Source organism: Schistocerca cancellata, chromosome 3 (assembly GCF_023864275.1).
Source record: "Schistocerca cancellata isolate TAMUIC-IGC-003103 chromosome 3, iqSchCanc2.1, whole genome shotgun sequence".
NCBI lineage: Eukaryota > Metazoa > Arthropoda > Insecta > Orthoptera > Acrididae > Schistocerca > Schistocerca cancellata.
In genome coordinates, this window is record NC_064628.1 from 730863297 (window position 1) to 730890649 (window position 27353).

General features: G+C 45.2%; 1 protein-coding gene across 1 annotated transcript; it reads left to right on the top strand.

Moving 5' to 3' along the window:
• Positions 1-1660: 1660 nt before the first annotated feature.
• LOC126176986 (solute carrier family 22 member 21-like) lies at positions 1661-27353 on the top strand. The gene is made up of 2 exons (XM_049924199.1): positions 1661-1785; positions 22988-27353. The coding sequence occupies exons 1-2, from the start codon at positions 1669-1671 to the stop codon at positions 23174-23176; spliced, it is 306 nt and encodes a 101-aa protein (XP_049780156.1). The 5' UTR covers positions 1661-1668; the 3' UTR covers positions 23177-27353.

Below are 27353 nucleotides of genomic sequence, written 5' to 3' on the forward strand. Positions count from 1 at the left end.
GTACACCACACTATGCTACGTACTTGCGCGAATCAATAAGTATTCAGCACTACTGATGCTGCAATGTTGACTTATACAAGGGCAGACCGGCACCACCTTGATTTCTACGACCGCCGAGTGAGGCAAGACTGAACTTTTTTACTTTCATTTTTTTTGCTCTCTTACACGAGATATCTTCATAAAGACGAAATTACGATATTCTTTGTCTGGAAACATATGTTCCGTTTCATCATCCCTTACTATCTTTAACAGTTGTGAATACGTTTTTTATCTGGATACATGTTACCAACACCTGTTATTACGTAGAGGTTTCTTAGGTATGTAGGGTAATGCTTTTTGTGTTGCCTCTTGGTAATGATTGCAGAAGGTGTACCTGACCAGCTGAGTCACCGACGCAGGGTCTTCAGGTACAATAGGTACAAAAGTCACCAAATAAATTAAATGATGTCAAGTGAGAATAGTAATAACACCACAGTCGATTACAACGAAAATTACATTGATTTTTGGGCGATCTGCTGCTCCGAGATGAATAAGATAAGCTGCCTGCTGGAAAGATGGAAAGTAAAATCGACCTTCAGACTTCTGTAAAAAATTTCACAATAAATGAGACCCATGAAAGATGCGGCAGTTGTCAGGGCACCTAAGTTATACAAAACATCTTATGAGGGTGGCCAGTCTTACGTTCTACAAACATTTCGTACTGTAGAACAACACGTTATAGGTTTTATCGCAAACGGTACAACGGAATTATCTATTTCATTGAGCATGATCTTGTCAATGGTCAGCGAATCAAACATGACGAATCTTCTATTGCGGATTACACTAAAAGCCGCTTGGAGAGCGTAAATAAGAAAGCCATAGAAATAAAAAATCACTACCAACTGGTTCAGTAGTAACGGAAGGACGCCCTCAACAGGGAAGATGCCTACAACTCTGTGCTGCGTGGCATCCATCGATTGTGAAATGGGGTGCATCGATCGATGAGTCAACCTGTTGCAATATACAAAGATAAAGTTGGCACCAGTGACGTCATAGTGTAGGAGCCCATCGGCAGTCATTTCACTTTTCAGTGGCCAAGGGGCACTTGGTCGAAAGTTCGTGGCATGTCAACGCGGTCGTAAGGCGGAGAATATTTTAAAAAGCGTTATCTCAGCGGGACTCTGAGTTCTTATCCAACATGATCACTTGCGGTGATCCTGTGCGGCGGTCAGCGCGTATGGGAACACTGTCTGTGCGATTCTGGAGATACAGGAATAACATGTCGATCTCATGAGACTTTAATTCATGTCCAATGTCTCAAATAGTATAAATAACTCGTCTCTCACCGATGGTCATCCCACAGTGAAAGGTAGTTTAAGTACCGTGATCACTGCACCCCCTCCTGTTACAGCTCTTCAGACGCGGATCCCATGGTCACACCAAACGCAACATTTGGGTGTCATTAACGGTAAATAGAAAAATGGGACAGCCATTCATATCACTTTTGTCCGTTCAGCTGTCATAATGAACGATATTATATGGGTTATAGTGTGCGTGTTTCCTACTGTCATTATCTAACTATTTCTCGTTACTCCGGGTGATACATGTTTTGATTCAGCTGGCATCATCGGACTGCCTATCACGTTGGCGGCTGTGATAACGCAGTTCTTTTCGACGGGCACAATCGCCATGGCCAACCTGCAGAGTGTTGAGGTGCACCCCACATGTCTGCGGCAGATCGCAGCCTGCGTCGAGTGGACCGCAGCTTCCATCGTCATGTCTGCTCTGCCATACGTGGCCCTCATGGTAAGTAAAAGGAAACGACCGTGGATTCTATACGCCTATTTTCATTATCTGTTACATGAGTGACTCCCCAATGATGTCAGTTATCAATATGCTATCGAAAGACACAGTACGAGAAGAGTCAGGCGTAGAGGAAAGTAGAGGAAAAGAAGGGAAACGAGAGTAAGAAAAAAACAACCTAGAATGATGGACCAGGTTTTCCAGAGCAAATATTTCATGTAAACCGTACTTACTGCGTACCGCTCTTTTAATTAAAGTCTTGTATACTGATATCGTGTCATACTTGTTGCATTTTTGCGCTTCTGTTTCGACCTTCCTGCTATGGTGGTAGTCAGTTGCCATAGGAATGTATCAGAAAGAATGACGAAACAGTGGATCAAAAGACGCTACGGGTATCCGACGGGAACATCTCAGCCACGAAAGCTTACATTCTTATGCTCATCAACCCTCTGTGCCCTCTGCATTACTTACTCCCAATAAACCGGGCGTTGTTTTCTAGAGATATCAGAAAACACGTGCGTCCCTCCAGTAATAGGTCAGGAGTAATACTGAAGATTAAGTGAAAGTCCCATATCAGCTACCACTGAAGACAGAGTCATCTTACGTAAATTAAATGTAAAGTAACATACTTACAAGTGATGCCAGATATTCCCTCTCATCACTCCCCCTCCTTGCTACTGCCACAGTTCTTGAGGGAAACCTCTTCCTTATTTCATGGCTTCGTAGAGAACCAGTGACGATGAAACTTCCTGGCAGATTAAAACTGTGTGCCGGACCGAGACTTGAACTCTGGACCTTTGCCTTTCGCGGGCAAGTGCTGTACCAACTGAGCTACCCAAGCACGACTTCTGCAAAGTTTGGAAGGTAGGAGACGAGGTACTGGCAGAAGTAAAGCTGTGTCGACGGGACGTGAGTCGTCCTTGGATAGCTCAGTTGGTAGAGCACTTGTCCGCGGAAGGCAAAGGTCCCGAGTTTGAGTCTCGGTCCGGCACACAGTTTTAATCTTCCAGGAAGTTTCATACCAGCACACACTCCGCTGAAGAGTGAAAATCTCATTCTGGAACCAGTGACGAGTTGATAATAAAAACCACAATGCATACGATCTAACCCACTGCCCCAACCTGGAAGGAACTTACATTAGAGAAAGAAGAAATCGAACCGTCTCTAAGGCTGTAATAAATGTTCTCTATAAGCTCGCAGAGTTAATTCTATGAAATAATCTGCTGTTTCGATGAGTTCGTCAGAAAAAGCAATGACTGACTGAGAAGTACCTTAACTATTATGACGTTAACGATGTGTTAGTGTTCACTACGAACAACGATTACATCTGAACCAGTGAAGTAAGTCTCTAGTGCTTAGTTTCCATCAATGTGTGTACTGGTATACTGTCTGAGCATTTCGGTATAAGGTTGTCACCGTCGCAAAATATCTGCATGTAGTTTGCTATGCCATTGATCTCTGTATTTGGGTCGCACTGGTAAGATCTGCAAATATCGGAGATAAGCGTTGCGTGTCTAGTTTGGAAACAAACTTGTTCCATTCACCCATAGTAGATGATGTTGAAACCAGGAACGCCCACATTTCGTCCTTAAGCTCCCATTCGATACTCTCCAGTTCAGTCACGGGTTTGTTTTTCTGATGGGATTACTCTCACATTAACAGCGATACACAGTAGCGTGGATAGATTTACTGATTACGACTTGGCGAGTACGCACTTAGAGTATGACGTCAAACAACACAATGGACGAGCCAAACCATGACACTATGCCGAACGTTCCCAGCAGCTACGTGGTCACATCACAGTACTCTCGCGTCAGTCCAAGAGTGTCACTCTGTGTTGTACGTATTACCGACTGGTTGCAATAGGCTTACTCTCTGTTGTGCTGGTAGTTTTACAGAAACAAAGGAAAGAAGGTTAACAAATTGATGAAATCATTGCATCATTACCACTCTGGAACCAGGCACCGGTGACCTCAGGACCCATACACCACAATACTGAACAATATTCCTGAACAACGCGAGAAATTTTCGCAGTGTGACTTGGGGTCTCTTTGTACTAAGTACCCGTTTCCACGCATATCTGAGCGCGTCCCCTACATCTCTATTCATGTTGTTGATACACATTAAGTTCCCAAAGATTCATTGACTATACTCGTATAATCCGAGCAGTTCTAACCACGGTATACAATCCATGTAAGCTCTGGTATGATCTTGTGCTTATTCGTATGTTTGTATTTTGGAACAGAACGTATTTCTGTTTTTGGTATACCTTTATGTTCCTTTCAACGGAGGAGGAGGAGGAGATTAATGTTTAACGTCTCTTCGACAACGAGGTCATTAGACACGGAGAACCAGCTCTGATTAGGGAGGAATTGTGAAGGAAAGTGGTCTTGCCCTTTATAAGGAAGCATCCTAGCACTTGCCTTAAGGGATTTAGGAAAATAACGGAAGACCTAAACCTGGATGGCCGGACGTGGGTTTGAACTGTCGTCATCCCGAAAGCGAGTCCAGTGTGCTAACCACCGCCCTACCCCGTTCAGTTCGTTACAGCATTACTTAGAGCTAAAACTGTCTTCTTTTTTCTTCTTTTCTTCTTCTTCTCCTTCTTCTTTTTCATTTCAAAGAGTTGACTTATAGCCTGTTCCTTCACAAAAACCACCTTAGCCTATATCCTTCCGTATCTCTCTTTGCATAAGGTTAGTCGTCTATGACATGTCTGGTTACGGTCTCTGCTTAATTTTCTATCAATACGCTTCTTCCATTTTGTTATCTCGTATTCTATTCTTGCATTCATGAAAAATATAAGTCATTCTTTCCTTCTTTCAAAATCTTTTTCTTGATCTCTCACAGAACATCTTTTTGCGTTCCTTGAAAATTTCACTTAAGCTGACTGTATCCTTATTTGTTCTTTCTTAGTTATTGTCCAGCTCTCACTTCCGGATGTGAGCACAGGTGTGGCTAATAGTTTGCAGACTTTGGTCTTTGTATCTTTCCTGGATTTATTGGATTATGTGCTGTGTATAGTGCAACATATCATTTCAGTTTTCTTTAACTTATTGTCGATACCGATACCAAATTCGCAATTATATAATAGCCTAACACCTAAAATTGAGACACCTGCTCAGTTTATTTTCCATATACTATTGTGTTAGAAAGTACTGGACATTTTCCTGTAAAATCTACAAATTTGCACTTATTTTTTGTGAACCATCCCCAAACTTTTTCGAGATTATTTGGTTTAGCAAAGAGTACAGTATTTGATTGTGTGTAATTGATTTTATTTCTCACATACATTCTTGTTTCCATAGTGTCTTCCATGTATATGTTAAATCAGGTGGGTGAGCGACTGCACTCTTCTCGTACTTATATTTCAACTGCTGTTCGTTCTGTTCACTCTTTCCCTGTAACAATTAAAGTATCTTTATTTAAGGACAAACTGTTATCACATAGCGTACCTTCTTCCTTCCGTTATATTCCACAGTATATACCTGTACACTCCGCTCATAACCTACAAAATTAGAACCTACATTCTCGTCTACAACAGTTTTGTACTATCAGCATGCTCGTCCTTTTCTGAAACCTTATGCTCCTCCCGTAAGAGGACGTCAGCTTTTCTTTCACGTATGTTATTAATTACTTGTGCATATAATTTATAGCTGGAAAGCAACTGACTTACTCCGCTACAATTTTCACAAGCAGATATAGTTCATTTTATTTAGAGTGATATTACTTCTTCCGCTCTTCAAAAGGTGGTTACCACCTCTTATTTCCATCATTCGTTTAATAAATTCAGCAACCTCATTTAAAACCGAGGTCCTGCATATTAGGTAAGGTCTGCATAAATGTTTTCGTGTCCAGCTAGTTTCCTGTTAGTCATCTCCTTTAACGCTCTTTGTATTTACCAAAATGTAATATGGTCCCCTTGTTGTGTTTCATCATCTTGTCGTTTGATATCGGTCAAAAAGTATATCGGTGACAACAAAAACCATATAACCCTTCCGGTTAGAAGAAAATGGCATATGGGAAAAATTCAACTGTCTTCAGGAAACGCCAACGCAGATCCGATGAATAATCAAAAGGGAACGGAAATAAAGTTAAGCGTGTCTTAGATGGCGATAAGTTTGACTTTAAGAACTGTAAACAAACCATAGAGGAAAGCTTTGCGCTCACTGAAGGATACGAGAACTACGAAAAATTTTAACACTTGCATAGTATTTTTTGACTTAGTGAAACCACTCGACAATGTAGACTCGTGCAAGGTGTTTTCTCAGAAAAACAGATGTAAGCTACAGGGAAAGAAAGAACATTTTGTTAATCAGAACCATGCAGTAACAGTTGGAATGGGAAATGAAGACTGAAGTAACTGAATTGGAAACGTTGTGAGACACGGAGATTCAGGAGTGTTATTAAAGCACAGGATGAAAGGTCATCAACGACATGATTTGGTGATGACTTTGATATCTGCAGTGAGAGCGAAGAAGTACTGCAAAGTATATTGATTGGAATGATCAATTTATAGAGATCAGATTGTATTGAGTGTGAACAGAAGAAACATGAAAGTAATTAGGACTAAGAAATACATGATAAGGGATAAAATTAGCATCAAAATTAGAGACTCAGAAGCAGACGAAATGCACTTTGGAAGCAAAATAATGTATGACGAACAAAGCAAGGATGACGTAAAACCGGATCAGAACAAGCAGAGAGAGCATTCCCTTCCAAAGGGCAATCACTATCACACTTTAGCCTTAATTTGAGGAATAAATTTATAAGAAACGAAGTCAGCAGCGCATCACGCTAAAGATGTGAAACATGGACTGCCAGGAGCCGGAGAGTTAGGCAATGAAGCGTTTGAAAACTGGTACTGTAGAAAGGCGCTGAAAGCTGGGTGGACTCATATGATGAAAAATGAGGAGGTACTCCTCAGAATCGTTGAGGAACGTTGAGAGAATATTGATAGGAACGAATGATAGGTTTTTACATGTGTTAACACATCAAGAAATAACTTCCTTGGTATTGCTGGGAACCGCAATAGGTAAGAACTGTAGGGGAAAGTAGAGATTGGAGAATATTAGATTGGAGCATATTCAATAAACAACTAAGGATGTAGCATGCAAGTCACGAAACTTATGATCCTCTCCCAAAACATCGTTTTGTGGAGTTATATGAAGCACACCTAGGCGATATCGTCTTTCGGCAACCCAAGGGCACTAACGGTTTGTTGCACCATGTGAACCTTAACTAAGGCCTCTAATACTCGCTTTCATTGAAATATACTGCTAATCTGGTGTAATAAGAGATAATGAAAACCATAGCAAGTGAATTATTCGTACTAAGTACGTACACTTTTTGACATACAACCTGATTGGCGGCAGGTCACCAAAGAGCTTCAGTCCGCGCCGATCGTGATATGCAGAAATGACAACACACTTTAATTCCGGCATCACCGTAGGCTGTGGCATTTTCTGGAGGAAGTCTTGTCCTCTCTTCGAGCTGTTCGGCGACGGCTTCACCCGTGGTCTACCGTTAAACCACGTGTCATCTAAATGCAGTAACTGGCAATCACTACCACAATTATCCTGAATTTTTATAGCACCTTTCGCTTGATTTCTGAAGTCCTGAGTACAATCTGACACACGGGTAATAACAGTACCGTCCAACAAAATTTTTACAATTGATTTATTGGCCGACTGTCTGCACTGAACTACAGATCCACCAGAGCTTTCTAGGACCTGTTAGCTCGGAACCGATAGCGGCTGCTGCAGAGGCGCTGCAGTTCCTTGCCTTCTGTCGATAGCGTCAGCTACCGATCAACGGTCTAGATAGTATAAAACACCACACTGTTTGGTATGGTTGGAGCTATTAGGGAGTGGTAAGGCGCCGGGCTAACGTGGATTAAGACGTCTTTAAAACAAATTTATTAACAACAATTCTTACCCAACTATTATGAGAAAACACTGTCTTTGAGCCCAAAGCAATAATAACATCAATTCAAAGTTGCTACTCAAGCTCGATAACTGTTTCTCATAAAAAGTTTAAAATGCCGGAGGATTTCAAGATGCTTGTGGTAACCTTTAAATAAATTCATAACAACAAAGTGACACCTCGTCCGCGTAGTGGGGACTGCTGTTTCTCTCCAGCCCAAGTAATGTAGATTATGGCTGGTAACTACGGTGCTACAGTTTTATACTTGACATGGCCAAACTTTGGCATGCAGTAGTTTAGTGTCACTCGCTTCTGAAGAAGGCCAAATTACTTTGGCTAAACCCTGGGTAAAGGTTGGTTTCTATTTGCAACTGAGGCTGACGTGTTACTTGTTCAAAACGCTTTTCTTTGTCGTCGTCATTGAGCTTCTGTACTAGCTCCAACTTGAATGGTTTCATAGACAGCTTCTGTCGCAGAACTTTCCATAGTGTCATTGAAGCCATGTCTAGTTCACGGATGCAGGACGCACTGAATTATTTGGACTCCTTATGAATGTCTCTCGTACGCGCTTCAAATTCACTTCACTCATACTGGAACCTCCGCTTCTTTTTGCCGGGCACAAGCAACCCGTCGTAAGGAATTTGTTGTGCCAGTGGTAAATGGCCTTCCTTGTTGGTGGCTTCTTACCATACTTGGTTCTAAATATCCGTTACCAGCGGTAGCACACTTGTTTCTGTCGAACTCCAACTTACAGAAAGCTCGTTCCTCACCTTAACTCGTCATGTTTGAGACTAGCGCTGACTATCGGCCAATTACCAAACTACGCTGAGGCAGTATATGTGAAAAAAAAATCTTCCAGATCTTCTTTTCTAAATGACATATGTATGATATCTGTACGATGTTTCGTCCTTGTGCAATAAATAATTGAATGTGTTCCCAGACTTAATGTACACCCGTATAATAAGGAACGAGGAACTGCAGAGCAAACCGAACTCTCTCGCAACTGTTATATCACCTTAAGAACTGCAGGCTTACATGCCAGAGAGACAACCAGAAAGAGGCCTTACGTCATGACAACGCGAAATAGTCACCTGCAACGACCTTCTGGAAACAGGGAGCTATTGTGCCTTGGGGAGTGCCAGGGAGGACTTCCTAAAAGCTATGTCCCAGTCTCTAAGCCCTGGGAGGCACAGCAGCGCAGACTCTGCAAGTTCTGAATTGCACTTCAGCACGCAGGGGCTAACCATCCTGACAAATGAGAGATCCAGTTTGGTTCTAATACCGAGTGTGCTGTGTAGTACAGCGTTGACGAAGTGTAGTCCAGAGTTATAAATTACGAAATTTGTTCAAAAATGGTTCAAATGGCTCTGAGGACTATGGGACTTAACATCTACGGGCATCAGTCCCCTAGAACTTAGAACTACTTAAACCTAACTAACCTAAGGACATCACACAACACCCAGTCATCACGAGGCAGAGAAATACGAAATTTGTGATACCAATGCTGTATACTGTAAAAGACCAGTGACGTGTGCCTTCTGATACGTTTGTGCCGGATGGACAAATGGTAGTACGCTGACTTTTTTCTAGTTTTTATTATTTTATTTACATTAAGTTATTTTATGTAGGTTTTCCCCCTTAAATAGCATAATTCTTATTCACTGCTAACATATTTAAAAGTGTGTTAAAATATTATCTGATTTAGTCATGGAAATTCATGTCAAGGTTAGGTCTCTTGTTTTATGTAGGTAGGGGACTAAAGAAGTAGCAAATATACAAACAACACCAGTGACGTCAAATGGTCCGCATTTACCTCATGTATCACACAATGGAATATCAGGAATACCGCCGACATGTGGAGATATTATGGTTAATAAACTAATATCGACGTCAGAGAGCAGTAAATGAGATTTTTGATCCTAAGGAACAAACTGAATGTATGACTGCTGAAGCAGAAACAAAAAAGAAGTAATTGTCAAATGTGAGTTGTGTGAGTTAGTAGAATTATCCGTAGATTCATTGCTAATAATGTACGAAGGTGCCGATTTGAAAACTACACATTTCTTCAGTTTTGTTTCCGTGTTAATGAATATAATTTTCAGTTTCTTGTGTTCGGAACACACAAATTAATTGCTTACTGCTTAGCATCGAATAATTAGTAGGCTGTACTAACAAAATGTCCATCTGGATTTTTCCTGAAAGACTTTTCTACGGGAAATTCTATCTATCCTTTCGCTGATCAAATATTAAATGCGCTGAATAACCGAACATGAATTGCATTAAAGATATTACTCTTTACTGGTATCGACGAGATGTCAAATGGAATCTTTGTTCCTTTTATGTGGGGGAAGATGCTTCTGTGGAAGTTTCTTTGCAACAAATGCTCAAATCCATTCACAAAGATTTTCCAAGAGATCGTTTGACAGTAAATAATGGGATCATGAACTCTCGAAATTACTTATAACCCGAATAAATAATGTAACGATATCAATTCGAAAAAAATTCAGCCTGACTGTTAGGATCGAGGATATCCGGCGTTTCCAGGATGTTTACTTATAGCTATACCCGTGACGTCGTATACGTGGGATTTTTTTTTTCCTTGTATAGCTTTATGTGACTGAGTAAAAGATGAAGCACTTGTCTGCTTCACTAACATGGAAGAGGACCACGCAGAGCTGGGCACTGCGAACAGCAACTGACACTGAGGTCCATGCAGCATCAGGTCTGTGCTTTGTTTACTGTCTTATACGCTCACCTGCAATTACACACTCTTAAAGCGATATGGTAAATTGTGAGGAATAAGTTGTATTCCGCCAGGCCACATCGCGTCGGAATTTCGTCTTCTTTAAGTTATGTTGGACGGAAGTGACTTTCATCCTCTGTTAGTGAATGGTTCTGAACTGTGAGATAATGGATGACGTTCTCGATTACAGTTACGGCACAGCTCCCTTTCGCCAAGAGTTTCCACAGAGCTAGTTAAAGCCTGATGTTCCGGAGCTACAGCAACCCTGCCTCACGATCTTCCTTGGATTCTAGAGATCGCAGAGTTCTCAGTTTGTTAGCCGTTGTGATGTATTCAATAATCCAACCTATTTCAAGGCGCTTTTACTCCTAAACAAAAGAAAATCAGTATGTAATGAGTAGGCACCCAAATCACAAAGAAAACTTGATATATCTGTTTGCCTAGCAAAGAAAATAAATAAAAACCTAACATAATAAGAGAAGCAACGTTATGAGTTACTTGTATACAAAGCGAAACCAGCAAATCTGTATGGAGAAATAAAATTAGCACTCTCGTATTTATACGAAAATGCCCTTGTCTCCGAGACAAATAAACTGTTGTACAAAGATAGTCAAATGTAACTAAACTACTGGACATTAATATTGCAACACCTGGAAGAAATGCAGATGATAAACGGGTATTCATTGGACAAATATATTACACTAGAACTGGCACGTGATTACATTTTCACGCAATTTGGGTTCATAGTTCCTGAGAAATCAGTACCCAGAACAACCACCTCTGGCCGTAATAACAGCCTTGATACGCCGAGCCATTGAGTCAAACAGAGCTTGAATGGCGTGTACAGGTACAGCTGACCATGCAGCTTCACGATACCACAGTTCATCAAGAGTAGTAACTGGCGTATTGTGACGAGCCGGTTGCTCGGCCACCATTGACCAGACGTTTCCAATTGGTGAGACATCTGGGGAATGTGCTGGCCAGGGCAGCAGTCAAACATTTTCTGTATCCAGAAAGACCTGGACCGAACCTGCAACATGCGGTCGTGCATTATCCTGCTGAAATGTAGGGTTTCGCAGGGATCGAATGAAGGGTAGAGCCACGGGTCGTGACTCATCTGAAATGTAACGTCCACTGTTCAAAGTGCCGTCAATGCGAACAACAGGTGACTGAGACGTGTAACCAATCAAGCCAGTATAGCGATGACGAATACACGCTTCCAATGTGCGTTCACTGCTATGTCGCAAAGCACGGATGGGACCATCATGATGCCGTAAACAGAACTCGGATTCATCCGAAAAAATGACGTTTTGCCATTCGTGCACCCAGGTTCGTCGTTGAGTACACCATCGCCGGCGCTCCTGTGTGTTATGCAGCGTCAAGGGTAACCGCAGCCATGGTCTCAGAGCTGATAGTCCATGCTGCTGCAAACGTCGTGAACTGTTCGTGCACATGGTTGTTGTCTTACAAACGTCCCCATCTGTTGACTCAGGGATCGAGACGTGGCTGCACGATCCGTCACAACTATGCGGATAAGATGCCAGTCATTTCGACTGCTACTGATACGAAATCGTTGGCATCCAGCACGGCGTTCCGTATTACCCTCATGAACCCACGTACTCCATATTCTGATAACAGTCATTGGATCTATACCAACGCGAGTAGAAATGTCGCGATACGATAAACCGTAATCGTGATACGCTACGATCCGACCTTTATCAAAGTCGGAAACGTGATGGTACACAATTCTCCTCCTTACACGATGCATCACAACAACATTTCATCAAGCAACGCCGGTCAACTGCTGTTTGTGTATGAGAAATCGGTTGGAACCTTTCCTCACGTCAGCACGTTGTAGGCGTCGCCACCTGCGCCATCCTTGTGTGAATACTGTGAAAAGCTAATCATTCGCATATCACAGCATCATCTTCCTGTCGGCTTAATTTCGCGTCTTTAGCACGTCATCTTTTTTTTTCTTTATTGCTATTTTAAACCAGTACATCAGGCAGGCTGTCAGCAGCAGTCTACGTTACTCTTCAGCCATAGGATACACAATGAGAGATAAACACGGAGAAGACACATAAGTTACAGAACGGTGGGCAATAAAACAGGAGACCATTCAAGACAAACACGGAGCCGTTCACACTCGACGGGAATCCACACTGCAAACTGTGGATACGACGCACAAACATTGAAGAAGACGATGGCACTGGTGAACGATGGAGTGTGACGGTGAACTCTGAACACTAAGCATGACGGCACACACGAGACACTGATGGCGGTGATCTCCGGCGCGCGAATGTCCACGTAGCGTGTGCGGGTCCGGGGACCTGCCAAGAGGGGACAGGGGTGAGGTGGGGGAGAGGGGAGAACAAGGATGCCAATGGCTGAGGAGAAGGGGGCAGGAGGGGAGGGACAGGAGAGGGGAAGCGCGGGGGAGGAGCGGGGGGAAATGGAGGAGGGAGGGAGAAGGGAGAGAAGGGAGGGCGGGTGCCCAGTGGAGCAAGCACAGGAGGAGGGTGTGAGGATCAAAGTTGGTTGGATGGGTAGATGGAGGGGAGGAGGGCATCATCAGGGAGAGGGAGCTGGCGGAAGCCACCGTGAGAGAGGGGAGGGTGGAGAGATGGAGACCGGGCGGGACGTGGGAATACAGGTGCGGCAGCGGGCGGGGGTGGGAGAGGATCGGGGAGACGAGCGGGTGAGGAGGATCGAGTTTACGGGAGGTGTATGGGATCCATATCCTTTCAAGGAAAAGGAGGAGGTGGGGGAAGGAGATGAGATCGTACAGGATCCACGTGGGGGAGGGGAGATGGATGCGATAGGCGAGGCGGAGAGCATGCCGTTCAAGGATTTTGAGGGATTTGTAAAAGGTAGGGGGGGGGGGGCGGAGTTCCAAGCCGGATGGGCATAACAAAGGATAGGACGGATGAGGGATTTATAGGTGTGGAGGATGGTGGAGGGGTCTACACCCCACGTACGGCTGGAGAGGAGCTTGAGGAAACTGAGTTGGGAGCATGCCTTGGCTTGGATTGTCCAGAGGTGGGGAGTCCTGGAGAGGCGACAGTCGAGGGTGACGCCAAGGTACTTAAGGGTGGGGGTGAGGGCGATTGGACGGCCATATGTGGTGAGATAGATATCAAGAAGGCGGAAGGAAGGGGTGGTTTTGCCTATAATGATCGCCTGGGTTTTGGAGGGATTGACCTTGAGCAACCACTGGTTGCACCAAGCGGTGAAACGGTCAAGGAGGGATTGGAGAAGGTGTTGGGAGCGCTGCAGGGTGGGGGCAAGGGCAAGGAAAGCGGTGTCATCGGCAAACTGGAGAAGGTGGACGGGGTGCGACGGCGGTGGCATGTCCGCTGTGTACAAAAGGTACAGAAGGGGGGAGAGGACGGAGCCTTGGGGCACACCGGCGGAGGGGAAAAAGGTGTAGGAATTTGTGTTATGGATGGTGACATAGGAAGGACGGCGGGAGAGAAAGGGGCCGATCAGACGGACGTAGTTAATGGGAAGGGCGAAGGTTTGGAGCTTGAAGAGGAGACCGGATTCCCAGACACAGTCATAAGCACGTTCGAGGTCCAGGGAGAGGAAGATGGCGGAGCGACGGGAGTTAATCTGGGCAGAAAGGAGATGAGTGAGGTGAAGAAGAAGGTCGTCGGAAGAGAAGGATGGCTGAAAGCCACACTGGGAAGGGGAAGGAGACGGTGCTGGCGGAGATGCTGGTGGATGCGGCGGGTGAGGATAGATTCCAGGACCTTGCTGAAGACGGAGGTAAGACTGATGGGATGGTAGGAGGAGACGGCGGACGGCGGTTTGCCAGGTTTAAGGAAAACGAGGATACAGGAGGTTTTCCACAGATCGGGGTAGTAACTGGTGGACAGGACTACATTGTAGAGCCTGGCCAGGGTGGAGAGGAAAGAGACAGGAGCTTAACAAAGGTGATGGTGACAAGATCGTGACCAAGAGCAGTGTCGTGTTTTGTGCGGAGTGTAGCAAGGAGATCCTGTGTAGTGATAGGAGCATTGAGTTCCGTGTGTGCAATGTTGTCCAAGTACTGGAAACCAGGAGCGAGAGGAGGGACAGAGGTGTCAGTTCGATCGCGGATATCCGGGAAGAGGGAGTAATCGAACTGGGGATCATCAGGGATGGAAAATACATCGGAGAGGTAGGAGGCAAAGTGATTGGCCTTACTAAGGGTGTCTGGGAAGGGGTGAACATCATGGAGAAGAGGATAGTATGGGGAGGGTTTAGTTCCAGTAAGGCGATAGAAGGCTGAACAGAACTTGGACGAGTTGATAGGGAGGGTAGCATTTAAATGGGTGCATGTCTGTCGCCAGTCCCGGCGTTTCTTAGCCGCGAGCAAATTTCGAATGTGTCGCTGTAGTTGCCGGTGGTGCCGTAGTGTGTCCAGGTCACGCGTGCGGAGGAAGGCATGGTAGAGACGGCGGGATTCACAGAGGAGAAGGACGGCCTGCGGGGGTAAGGTAGGACGGTGGGGGTGGATGGCGACAGTAGGGATGTGGGCCTCCACAGCCTCAGACAAGGTCTGCTGGAGAAAGGAAGCCTCATGTGTGACATCGTCGGGGTGGTGGTAGGTGAAAGGGTGGCTATCGACCTGCATGGAGAGGGTATCCCAGTAGGCATTCCAGTTGGCACGGGAATAGTCATGGACGTACTCAGGGGGAGGGTCATTACGAGGGTCGGGGCGGGGGTGACGACCGTCTAAAACGGTGACGAGGACAGGGAGATGGTCGCTACCAATAGTCTCCAGGACATCCACCGTTATGCGGCCAAGGAGGTTGGGGGAGGAGAGGATAACATCGGGAGTGGAGTTGGATTTGGGACAGGTGTGCTGGGGGAAGGGGATGAGGTCGCCTTGAAGGGAGGAGAGGAACTGATGCCACCGCCGTAACTGGGCAGCGGAACGACTATGGATGTTGAGGTAGGCAGCGATGACGTAGGTGGAGAAGGTATGGTCGATGTGGGAGAGGATGTCGAAGGGAATAGGGGCGTTGGGGCGGACATAGATGGTGGCGCAGGTAACGGTAAGGCTGGGGAAGAAGAGGCTAAGGATCAGGTGTTCGGTGGGGTCGGGAAGGAGAGGTTGGAGCCGAACGGGGATCTGGCGGTGGTGACCAATGGCAACTCCGCCACGCACAATTTGGAGGGGATTATCGGAGCGGTGGAGGAGATAGGGCGAAGTGTGGATGGTGTGGTGGGGTTGGAGGAAGATTTCATTAAGGAGGAAGGCATCCATGTTGTGGGTTGCAAGGGTGTGCTGCAAGAGGTCCTTGTTGGCGGGAAGTGAGCGGATATTGTTGAAAATGATATGTTGCTGTCGCGCCATGACAGGGATTTGGACGAGGGTGTCAAGGCGGGAGAAGGTGAAATGGGCCTGGTTGTTGGGGTAGGTGGTGTACATTTTGAGTTGGAAAATGGAACGGGCGGCGAGGGATACCTGTTGGAGGGTGTGGGGGCGCTGAAAGGGATGGACATTCTGAAGGTCGATGGTGAGGAACCTGATGATGTCCTCAGCGGTGGGGGGGGGGGGACGAAGGGAATTTCCGGTAGGGGTGGGGGCGTCCAGAGGATGGACAGGGACGGTGAGTTCAGGAGTGGTCGCAGGGGGTCGGGCTTTACACTTTTGGGAGTAGGTGGGACATGGGAGGTTGCAGGTATTGCAGGTAGCGGGGGTTGGAGGTTAGGGCACTGCCTGAGGAAGTGAGCTTGCCTACAATGCGGGCAGGTGGGGGCCTCACGGCACTCAGCTGTGGGGTGTGCATTATAGCGCAGACACCTCTGGCAGCACAGGGATTGAGAGGGGAATGGGAGGGGTCGACCTTGTAGCGCTGGTTGAAGAGGATGGCACCCTCCTTCAGGAGACGGTCAATGGAGGGGGCATCCTCGGAGAAAACCCGCATAAGACGGGTGGGGCCGGCCGAGTTGAAAATTCGGCGGACCGCCCGCACCTCCAGCGTGGGATGCCCCTTGAGCTCCGCCAACACCTCCTCCTCCGTCATCGACGGAATGAGCCGAGTGATCACGGCAGTGAGGGTCGGCGGGCGACGCGGGGGTTGGGGTTGGCGGGTAGGAGATGGGGAAGGAGCAGGTGTGAGGGAGGCGTTGGGGCCAAAAGGGGTGATGGGGAGGTGGGAGAGGATGTCAGTATGGAGGGTGGGGCTGGGGGAGGAGAGGAGAACGGAATCCCGTCTGGGAGTGAGGAGAGAGATGGGTGCGCCAGGGAAGTGTTGGCAGAGGAGGAGGGAGAGATTCCGGGCCTCAAGAAGGGAAGGATCGGGACGGGAGAGGAGGTATTTGTAGAAAGAGGGGGGGAAGGAGGAGGAGGAGGAAGAGGCGGAGGGAGCAGGGCCAGGTGGCGAGACATCCATGGCTCCCTGGGGGGGGGAGGAGGATGGGGCGGGGCCTTTTTAGGAGCGGAGGAGGTGGTGGTGCCACTAGGGCGTTTAACGGCGGCAGAAGGGCGGGTGGTGATGTGAGGGACGGGAGCTATAGGTAGGTGGTGGGAAGGGACAGGTCCCGGCGCGGACGCAGCAGTTGGCGCCGTAGATGGTGACGGTGAAGGCGACGGTGACGGTGGCGGCGGTGATGGCGAAGGCGATGGGGAGAGTTGGGCATGGACAGCGGCCCGACGAGCCACCACCCTAGCTGGAGCTGCAGTGACAGGCTGGGGGAGTGGGGGGAAAGGATCAGAGGGACAGGAGCGGGAGGAAGAAGCTGGAGAGGAGGCGACAAAGAGCGAGGGCGAAGGGAGAGTGAGAAGAGGCGGGATGGAATGAGGGGGGTGTGACTGGGCACACCATGTGGTGGTGACGGTGGAGGGGGAAGTATAAACGATGGCTGTGGTGGTAGTGGTGGTGGGGCCTGACATGACGATGGGGAGAAACAAAAACGCACAGAACGAAAGAGAAAGGACAAAAACGTGGGACAGACGAGAACGAAAGAAGACGGAGACGGAGGAAGACGAGGACGGACGAAGACCAGAGTCCAACGCTGCTGGCGATGTCGCCTACTCGACGATGGGCGGCAGGAATGCTGCCGCTGCTGCTACCGCGGACGAGGCCGGGGCCGCTGCCGCTGCTGCTGCTGATGCTGCTGCTGGAGGGCTGGCTGGCTGGCTGCCGCTGCTGGCTGGACCGCTGCTGCTGGAGAGCTGGTTGGCTGCCGTCGGCTGGACCGCTGCTGCTGGCTGGGACCGATTCCGCTGGCCGGGACCGATTCTGCTGCTGCTGCTGCAACGAACGCTGGCTGGCTGGCTGGCTGGCTGTCTGGCTGGCTGGCACCTGAAACCTGCGCTTCGATTAGTGCTGGAATGGCACAATCGAAGGGCGGTAACCTTGCGGTGTACCGCCGGAGATGCACGTCATCTTCGTGGTGTGGCAATTTTAATGGCCAGTAGTTTATAACCTATCGAAAGAAGAAAGCAATGTCGTTATGTTTCTGATACGCTAGGCGAAATCAGTAAGTCTGTATGTCGTATCCAAGTAAATTTGCTGTTCATTAATATTCCTAAAGGTAAGAATGGGGTGCTTAATACTGTCATTGTCGTAAACTTCCGAAAATACATTTGTCACTCAGTCAGAAACAGCTACCAACCCCATCTGTTGGCTATTAAACTAATAGCGCTATCTATCAGTTGTTTAAAGTTCTCCACAAGGATTAAACGTTTGAACTACCAAGCTGAGAGGAGTATTTTAGGTAAAACTTCGAAGTAAGATACCTTTCCTCCATGATCCGATTTTTTTTTTTTTTGTAGTTAGTTGTTTCAGGCAGACCAACAGACACAATAGACTGACGCAAATTTTTACATCTCAGTGCCTTTCTTCTCCTTGATCCAACATTGATGAAATAAGACCTATACGTTGCCCCAAGCTACACTCAAGTTACCTATAAATATCCCATGAAACTTTCTCTATCAGTTCTGGAATTAGCGTGTTCAAATAGACAAACACACATGTCGGTTTTTATAGTTTTATAATTAGTCTAGATATAGCACGTGTATGTCTAAAGGGATAAAAACCATTTACATTGTACGTTACGTAACTACAATTCAGTTTTTGCTATTTCTCTACAGTTATTGAAAATGTCGAAAGAAACGTGTGCACTATATGATTTTACGGTTTCGTTGCTAATCTCAGTCGGTACTTCTCAGTTGCCAATTGTGATAAGCACGTTTTCATTTTTTTTTTTTCACGTTTCACCTGTCCTGAATATGAATAAGAGTGGAAAATTTTCACTTACACTACGCCACAAATAATCCTCTAGTAGCTCTGTAGTTACGTCATTTTACTCTTGCGTACGTTGTATAGTTGTTGTTGTTGTGGTGGTCTTCAGTCCTGAGACTGGGTTGACGCAACTCTCCATGCTACTCTATCCTGTGCAAGCTTGTTCATCTTCCAGTACCTACTGCCACCTACATCCTTCTGTATCTGTTTAGTGTATTGATCTCTTGGCCTCCCCCTACGATTATTACCCTCCACGCTGCCCTACAATACCAAATTGGTGATCACTTGATGCCTCAGAACATGTCCTACCTACGTATCCCTTCTTCTAGTCAAGTTATGCCACAAACTTCTCTTCTCCCCAATCCTACTCAGTACCTCCTCATTAGTTATATTATCTACCCATATAATCTTCAGCATTCTTCTGTAGCACCACATTTTGAAATCTTCAATTCTCTTCTTGTTCAAACTAGTTATCGTCCATGTTTCACATCCATACAAGGCTACACTCCATACAAATACTTTCAGATACGACTTCCTGACACTTAAATCTATACTCGATGTTAACCAATTTCTCTTCTTCAGAAATACACCCCTGGAAATGGAAAAAAGAACACATTGACACCGGTGTGTCAGGCCCACCATACTTGCTCCGGACACTGCGAGAGGGCTGTGCAAGCAATGATCACATGCACGGCACAGCGGACACACCAGGAACCGCGGTGTTGGCCGTCGAATGGCGTTAGCTGCGCAGCATTTGTGCACCGCCGCCGTCAGTGTCAGCCAGTTTGCCGTGGCATACGGAGCTCCATCGCAGTCTTTAACACTGGTAGCATGCCGCGACAGCGTGGACGTGAACCGTATGTGCAGTTGACGGACTTTGAGCGAGGGCGTATAGTGGGCATGCGGGAGGCCGGGTGGACGTACCGCCGAATTGCTCAATACGTGGGGCGTGAGGTCTCCACAGTACATCGATGTTGTCGCCAGTGGTCGGCGGAAGGTGCACGTGCCCGTCGACCTGGGACCGGACCGCAGCGACGCACGGATGCACGCCAAGACCGTAGGATCCTACGCAGTGCCGTAGGGGACCGCACCGCCACTTCCCAGAAAATTAGGGACACTGTTGCTCCTGGGGTATCGGCGAGGACCATTCGCAACCGTCTCCATGAAGCTGGGCTACGGTCCCGCACACGTTAGGCCGTCTTCCGCTCACGCCCCAACATCGTGCAGCCCGCCTCCATTGGTGTCGCGACAGGCGTGAATGGAGGGACGAATGGAGACGTGTCGTCTTCAGCGATGAGAGTCGCTTCAGCCTTGGTGCCAATGATGGTCGTATGCGTGTTTGGCGCCGTGCAGGTGAGCGCCACAATCAGGACTGCATACGACCGAGGCACACAGGGCCAACACCCAGCTTCATGGTGTGGGGAGCGATCTCCTACACTGGCCGTACACCACTGGTGATCGTCGAGGGGACACTGAATAGTGCACGGTACATCCAAACCGTCATCGAACCCATCGTTCTACCATTCTTAGACCGGCAAGGGAACTTGCTGTTCCAACAGGACAATGCACGTCCGCATGTATCCCGTGCCACCCAACGTGCTCTAGAAGGTGTAAGTCAACTACCCTGGCCAGCAAGATCTCCGGATCTGTCCCCCATTGAGCATGTTTGGGACTGGATGAAGCGTCGTCTCACGCGGTCTGCACGTCCAGCACGAACGCTGGTCCAACTGAGGCGCCAGGTGGAAATGGCATGGCAAGCCGTTCCACAGGACTACATCCAGCATCTCTATGATCGTCTCCATGGGAGTATAGCAGCCTGCATTGCTGCGAAAGGTGCATGCTCTGTTGCCTGTGTCTATGTGCCTGTGGTTCTGTCAGTGTGATCATGTGATGTATCTGACCCCAGGAATGTGTCAATAAAGTTTCCCCTTCCTGGGACAATGAATTCACGGTGTTCTTATTTCAAATTCCAGGAGTGTACTTTCCCTGCCTTGTCAGTCTACATTTTATATCCTCTCTTCTTTGATCATCATCAGTTATTTTGCTCCACAAATAGCAAAGCTCCTTTACTACTTTAAGTGTCTCATTTTCTAATCTATTTCCCTCAGCATCACCCGACTTAATTCGACTACATTCCATTATCCTCGTTTAGCTTTTGTTCATGTTCATCTTATATCCTCCTTTCAAGACACTGTCCATTCCGTTCAATTGCTCTTCCAAGTCCTTTGCTGTCTCTGACAGAATTACATCTCCTCAGCGAACCTCAAAGGTTTTTTTTCTGCTCCATATATTTTAATACTTAATCCGAATTTTTCTTTTGTTACCTTTACTGCTTGCTCAATTATACAGATTGAATAACATCGGGGAGAGGCTACAACACTTTCTCACTCCCTTCCCAACGACTGCTTCCCTATCATGACCCTCGACTCTTATAACTGCCATCTGGTTTCGGTACAAATTTTAAATAGCCTTTCGCTCCCTGTATTCTACCCCTTCCAACTTAAGAATTTGAAAGAGAATAATTTAGTCAACATTATCAGAAGCTTTCTCTAAGTCAACAAATGCTAGAAACGTAGTTTTGCCTTTCCTTAATCTATTTTCTAAGATAAGTCGCAGGGTCAGTTCTGCCTTACGTGTTGCAATATTTCCACGGAATGTAAACTGATCTTCGCCGAGGTCGGCTTCTACCAGTTTTTCCATTCGTCTGTAAAGAAAACGTGTTAATATTTTCCAGCTGCGAATTATTAAACTGATAGTTCGGTAATTTTATCTGTCAACACCTGCTTTCATTGGGATTGGAATTATTATATTCTTCTTGAAGTCTGAGGGTATTTTGCCTGTCTCATACATCTTGCTCACCAGATGGTAGAGTCTGGTCAGGACTGGCTCTCCCAAGGCTGTCAGTAACTCTAATGGAATGTTGTCTACCGCCGGCCGATGTGGGCGAGCGGTTCTAGGCGCTTCAGTCTTGAATTGCGCGACCACTACGGTCGAAGGTTCGAATCCTGCCTCGGGCATGGATGTGTGTGATACCCTTAGGTTCGTTAGGTTTAAGTGGATCTAAGTTCTGTGGGACTAATGACCTCAGAAGTTAAGACCCAAAGTGCTCAGAGTCTCTTGAATCCGTTTTTTCTTGTTGTCTACTCCCAGGGCCTTGTTTCGACTCAGGTCTTTCAGTGCTCTGTCAAACTCTTCTCGCGATACCGTATCTCCCGTTGTATAGTATAGGATAGAATGTTATCTGTATATAGTCTATAGCCAAAAATACAATAATTTTGACTTCGACATATTGAATAACTGCGAATGTTTTCGTAATATCTTCTTGAAAGGGCATACATTTCTCATGTGGTTTAGAGACACATGTATAAACATCAAGTTTAAAACATATGTGTTCATTCATTGAGACAGTATGTAAGAAGTAAATCTAGCAATGTTTTTGAGAGACCAAGAATGGTTCATGGTAATCTCATAACAAGTACTGAGACACCGCCAACGGCCTTGCGGCAGTTGCAACCCCCATTCCGGTCTCATCACAGAAGTCAAGCCCTGTAGGCTTGTCTGGCAGTTGGATGGGTGACCATCCGGTCCGCCGAGCGCCGTTGGCTAGCGGCGTGCACTGAGCCCTTGTGAGGCCAAATGAGAAGCTACCTGATGAGGAAGTAGAGGCTCCGCTCACGGAAACTGACAACTGCGGTGTGCTGACCACATGCTCTACCATATTCGCAACGAGTGTCGACGGCGGTGACACGGCGATCGTTCGGTACCGTTGGGTCTTCCAGGTCTGTTCGTACCATGATTAGTTTTATATAGTGAGAGGACAATGATTATTCCATAGAATTCGTAAAACGATTTGTATGAACATAAAACTTACCTCTGTTTCCTTACGTGCAGCCAACATCAAAAACTTATTCTGACAGGATTTAAAACTTCACCTATGCGGAGACATAACCCGGTATATTACTTCTTGGAAGACAAGTGACAAATTTCAAATCGTGGTCCGACTATCGTCCTTTGTCAGTCGAAAAGGTTTTAACTGCTTACATTCCCCTGCAGAGTGGAAGATCAGTTGCAGAATTTCAGAATTGTCACTTTTTAAAATAGAAAAACAGTAAAGACAATTAATATAAAAGCACAGCACTGTAGGACAGAACTGATAATTAATGTTACGAAATTGGAAATGTTTCAGAGTCTGATCTTGTTCAAGGAAACAAGTTTTTTTCTTTTTCTGTCCTTGTTATGAGTATTGTCTTGACTCGAAACTGTGATTTGCATCGCTAACGCTCTTTCTCTTTTTCAGAGTGATAGACGGACACCCTACGCCATTCTCGCAGCTCTAAACTTGGGAACAGCGTTTGCAGTTTCGTTCCTTCCAGAATCGGCGTTGCAGAGGCTACCAGAATCATTACAGGATGCTGCCGTCTTCGGCAAAGACCAGAAGTATTGGAGCTGGAAGCCAAAACCAGCTGCACAGTATGCCATCGAGTAAACCCATTTAGGGAGTTCGTTACACGAATCTGTCGTTTATATACTTTTTCTGAAGAAAAGTGCAAATTTTTACCCTGTTTGTTAGCATAGCTGAAGACTACGCCAACATATTGGAAGAATGTGGGAAGACAGTTGTCTCTAGGTCTACATGATTCATTAAAGGTGTCACGAAATATTTCTTTAGACTGCACACATGCTTCATAATTCCATGTAATAAGGGTTACTGAGTAAAATAATGAATAGTTTTAGCAAATACGTAGTGTCAGTCAAGAACAGTTCCAGTTGAGAATATTGCAATAGTTTTGCGAAATTTTGAATAGCTCAAATTTTCCCCTTTGTTTTGAAATGCAGAACCACGTGTTGTCTTAGAAAGTAAAGTTCATTTATAATACTTGGGAAGAACCAGAATGATATAACGTATTTATTGAAAAGTTTTCATTCAAGATTGTTGGTGAATATGTCACATAATATACGATTACGAAAGAATGTCGTTCATTATGTACAAAACTATTTGAGATCCAACGACACTCCCCTCAAGTGTTATGTTAAAATTCCCTGCCAAATATATTTAGTCTACACAACACTTTTTATTTGAAGACATGTAATCGGTGGTCCAGGTTTTGTGTCTCCTTGTTTTGGTATTTATTATTTATTTTTTTATTTATACGAATTGGCCAACTAAGGACCGCGTTACAAATTCTATTTCATTTCTACTTTTTTCTTTCTCTTCTCTCGGGCTGCTGTTCTGCCTGCTGCCATTTTTGATAGATGTTCTGCTGTCAGTTTCCTGTTGGTCTTCGGTTTTGGCTCCTCCTGAAAAACCTCGAATGCAGTTGTTGCCTTTCTGTACTTGTCCCTGTTCATTGCGTCCATTTCTGTAAGCCCAAGTTCTCTGGTGTCTTTCTTTATTCCTTGCAGCCAAGAGTAGGCTGTTTTCCTCTGTTGAATTATACTGAAGATTTTCTTCGTTAATTTGCCAACATCCATTCTCACCAGATGACGAAAGAACATCAGCCTTCTCTTTCTAGTTTCCGTTGTGACTGATTTAATAGATTGATTTTCATGGCTCATCTTTACCCATTCTTCACCAAATCTTTGTGTCCACAAACAATCTTCCTCATAATTACTCCTAACTTCTTCTTGAGCTCATCTATTAGTGCTTTGTTCTTGAGGGAGAGTGTTTCTGCTGCATACTGAACTTGTGTTCTCGTCACTGTATTGTAGTGTAATAACTTTGCATTTCGAGACAGGCATTTTCTGTTGTACAGCTTCTGTGTTAGAATGTGTGCCCTCCTAAGTTTAGCTACTCGAAGTTTGACACCTTTTCTATGCCAGTATAGGTTGTTGTTTCTCCCACATATTTAATTTGACCCTTCTATATATCCAGAAATTGTGTGCAATTCTTTGATTTCCTTATATTTGTAAGACATGAATTTAGTTATTTCTTGTGACATCTGTAAACCAAATTTGGCTGCACGCTTTGCTAAGATTTCTATTTGCTTACTTGAATCTGCTAAATTTTGTGGATAGAAGAGCAATATCATCTGCAAAAACTAGTGCATGTATAGTAAGGTCTTTGACTGATCCTCCAAAGAAACCTTTACTTTTGTTGTCTGTATTCCTAAAATGTCTCCCTCATAATGTTTTCCAAATATGTTGAATATAAATGGGAGAGTCCATCCCCTTGTCTCAAACCCGTCTGGAATTTAAAAGGTTCAGAAATCTTGCCTCGAAAATTGACTTTGGACTTGGTATCTGTCAGTGTTTGCTTTACTACCTCTCTAGTTTTTCTGTCAATTCCAAATTCCGCCAGAGTTCTAATGAGGCTTTCTCTGTCTATGAAGTCATGCGCTTTTCTAAAATCAATAAACGTCGTGACATGTGGTTGATCGGCACGTATTCTAATTATATTTTTGAAGTTCAATAATTTGCTCCGAACAGCTCCTCCCTTTTGTATATCGACCTTGGTATTCTCCTATCTGTGCATCGAGAACTGGTTCAATTCTATTTAGTAATATCATGGAAAGGACCTTGTATGGAACGATTAGAAGGAGAATTCCCCTGTATTTGTTCACATCTGATCTGTCACCCTTTTGTGAAGTGTAGGTATAAGTGCCGTCCTCCAATCTTCTTGATCTTCTCGGTTCTCCAAACTTCCTTAATGATTGTACCGTGCTGCAGTGCTACGTTTTGCTCAGCTAGTCTCAAAAATTCAGCTGTAATTCCATCTACACCTGATGATCTGTTATTCTTGAGGGATTTTGTAGCTTGCCGGACTTAATTTAGATATGATTCTGCAGGGATTTCTTCTGGAGTTTTGAATTCCGGTTTCTCGGGAGGCGCTTCACAGTTGAGAAGGTCTTCGAAATAATATGCTAAAATGTTGCAGTTTCCTTGTTCATTAGTAATTAATTTCCCTGATTTGTCGCGAAAATTTCAACTGGGTGGTGCGTAACATTTCAGGTATTTTCTGAAAGATTCGTAATAGTCTCTGTATTTGTTTTGAGTGAAGTACACCTGTAATTGTTGAAGGGATGGTCTTTAATACACTCTCTTGTCGTTTGTGATTGTGTAGAAGGCTATTTTTCTAACTTCTGTGAACTTTTTGATGTTGTTTTGTCTTGCATTTGATTTAAATTTTTCCCAAAGCTTTTGCCTGTTTTTGCAAAGCTTCATTGCACTTTTCGTTCCTCTGTTTGGTTTTGGTTGGAAGAGATTTTTCTGCAGCTATCATTATTTGAGACTTCATTTCTTCCCACGTCTCACCTCACTATTTCGATTTGAAATAACTTTGACTATCTGCCTCATGATTCCTGGTTTCAAAATGCTTTCTCATATGTTTATTATTATTTCTTCCAGAATTTGGGTGAATTTAATCTTATACTTAACAAGATAGTAATCCGTATGTATTTTGACTCTTTTCTGTACCTTAATATTTGTTGGAGCATGGGCATCGATTAGCGTATACATTTGGTTTTTACACTTTATCTTCAATGTTGAGACCCTGTAGGACGTAGAGCTGAAGTTTGTTATGGGCTCCATTATATTTCTTCTTTTCCAAAGATATATTCTGCTGGTTTTCCTTTAGAAATCCTGTAATTGCCCGCTTGAAAATAATTTTCATGGGTACAGCGAGTTTCTTATAGCGCCAGAAGTTGGATATTGTGGCGGTCAAGTGCTTGAGTCAGTTCTTGATGTTTTCCTATTTTGATCAGTGACTTAATGTTCATTGTTCCTATATTATATTTCTCCTTGAATTTCAGTCTTTCAGATTCTTTCGATAAAACAAGAGCCGAAAGTGCAGCCTCCCCAGAATCCGAAATGCCTGCTTGCGACCTGAGGTTGAGAGAATTTACTCCCTCGGTAATTTGTTTTCCACTTATAATCGATTAAATTTTGTAAGGTTGGAGTGATGGAGTTTTCCGTAGATTGCTCGAGATACAACTGGTGTCTTACTCCAGAGGGTTGTTGTTTGGTCCGCGACAGCTGTTATTATTTCGTTCAACTCCGCTGGCAGACCAGTGAGGGCCAACACCCCTACACCCCCCCCCCCCAAACACACACCCATCCCCACCCTATTCGCCACGTCGGAGTTGCACCTCTCCACCCGTTACAACAGCGAAACATCTTCGTGGGATTTCGATGCTTAGCGTCACTGAAAAAGATTCTGTAGACCACAGGATAGTCAGACATGGAGCACATTCTTACACAGATAGGTAGGAGAAACATTATCGAACTTGAGTTTTCGATTGGAATTATCGCGGCAGTCGTCTTAACTGAAAAAAGGAGACAAAAAGAACTACATCGCAATGGCTGGGTAGTATGTTTCTCTCGAGTGTTAGTTCAATTTTGTATCCAATGTGCCACCACCTTTGATCTTACATTTACAAGAGATTAATTTGCTTGAAAATTCTCTATTTATTGCCGAAATTTCAGTGATTAGTATTGTAAACGATCAGGAGAAGACCTGTTTTGTGTACTTTACACAAGTGAGACTGGACCAAGAGTCGATATCCACGACGACTATCCTACGGCACGATTTGAAACTTCATCATCAGCCAATAATTACCTTTGTGCAACACCATTTCCTCATAAATAGTACATATTCTACAAAGTTCTTTATGCTGCTGTAAGAGATAAAAACCGGTAACAAGTAATTAAATGCCTATTTCATTCTT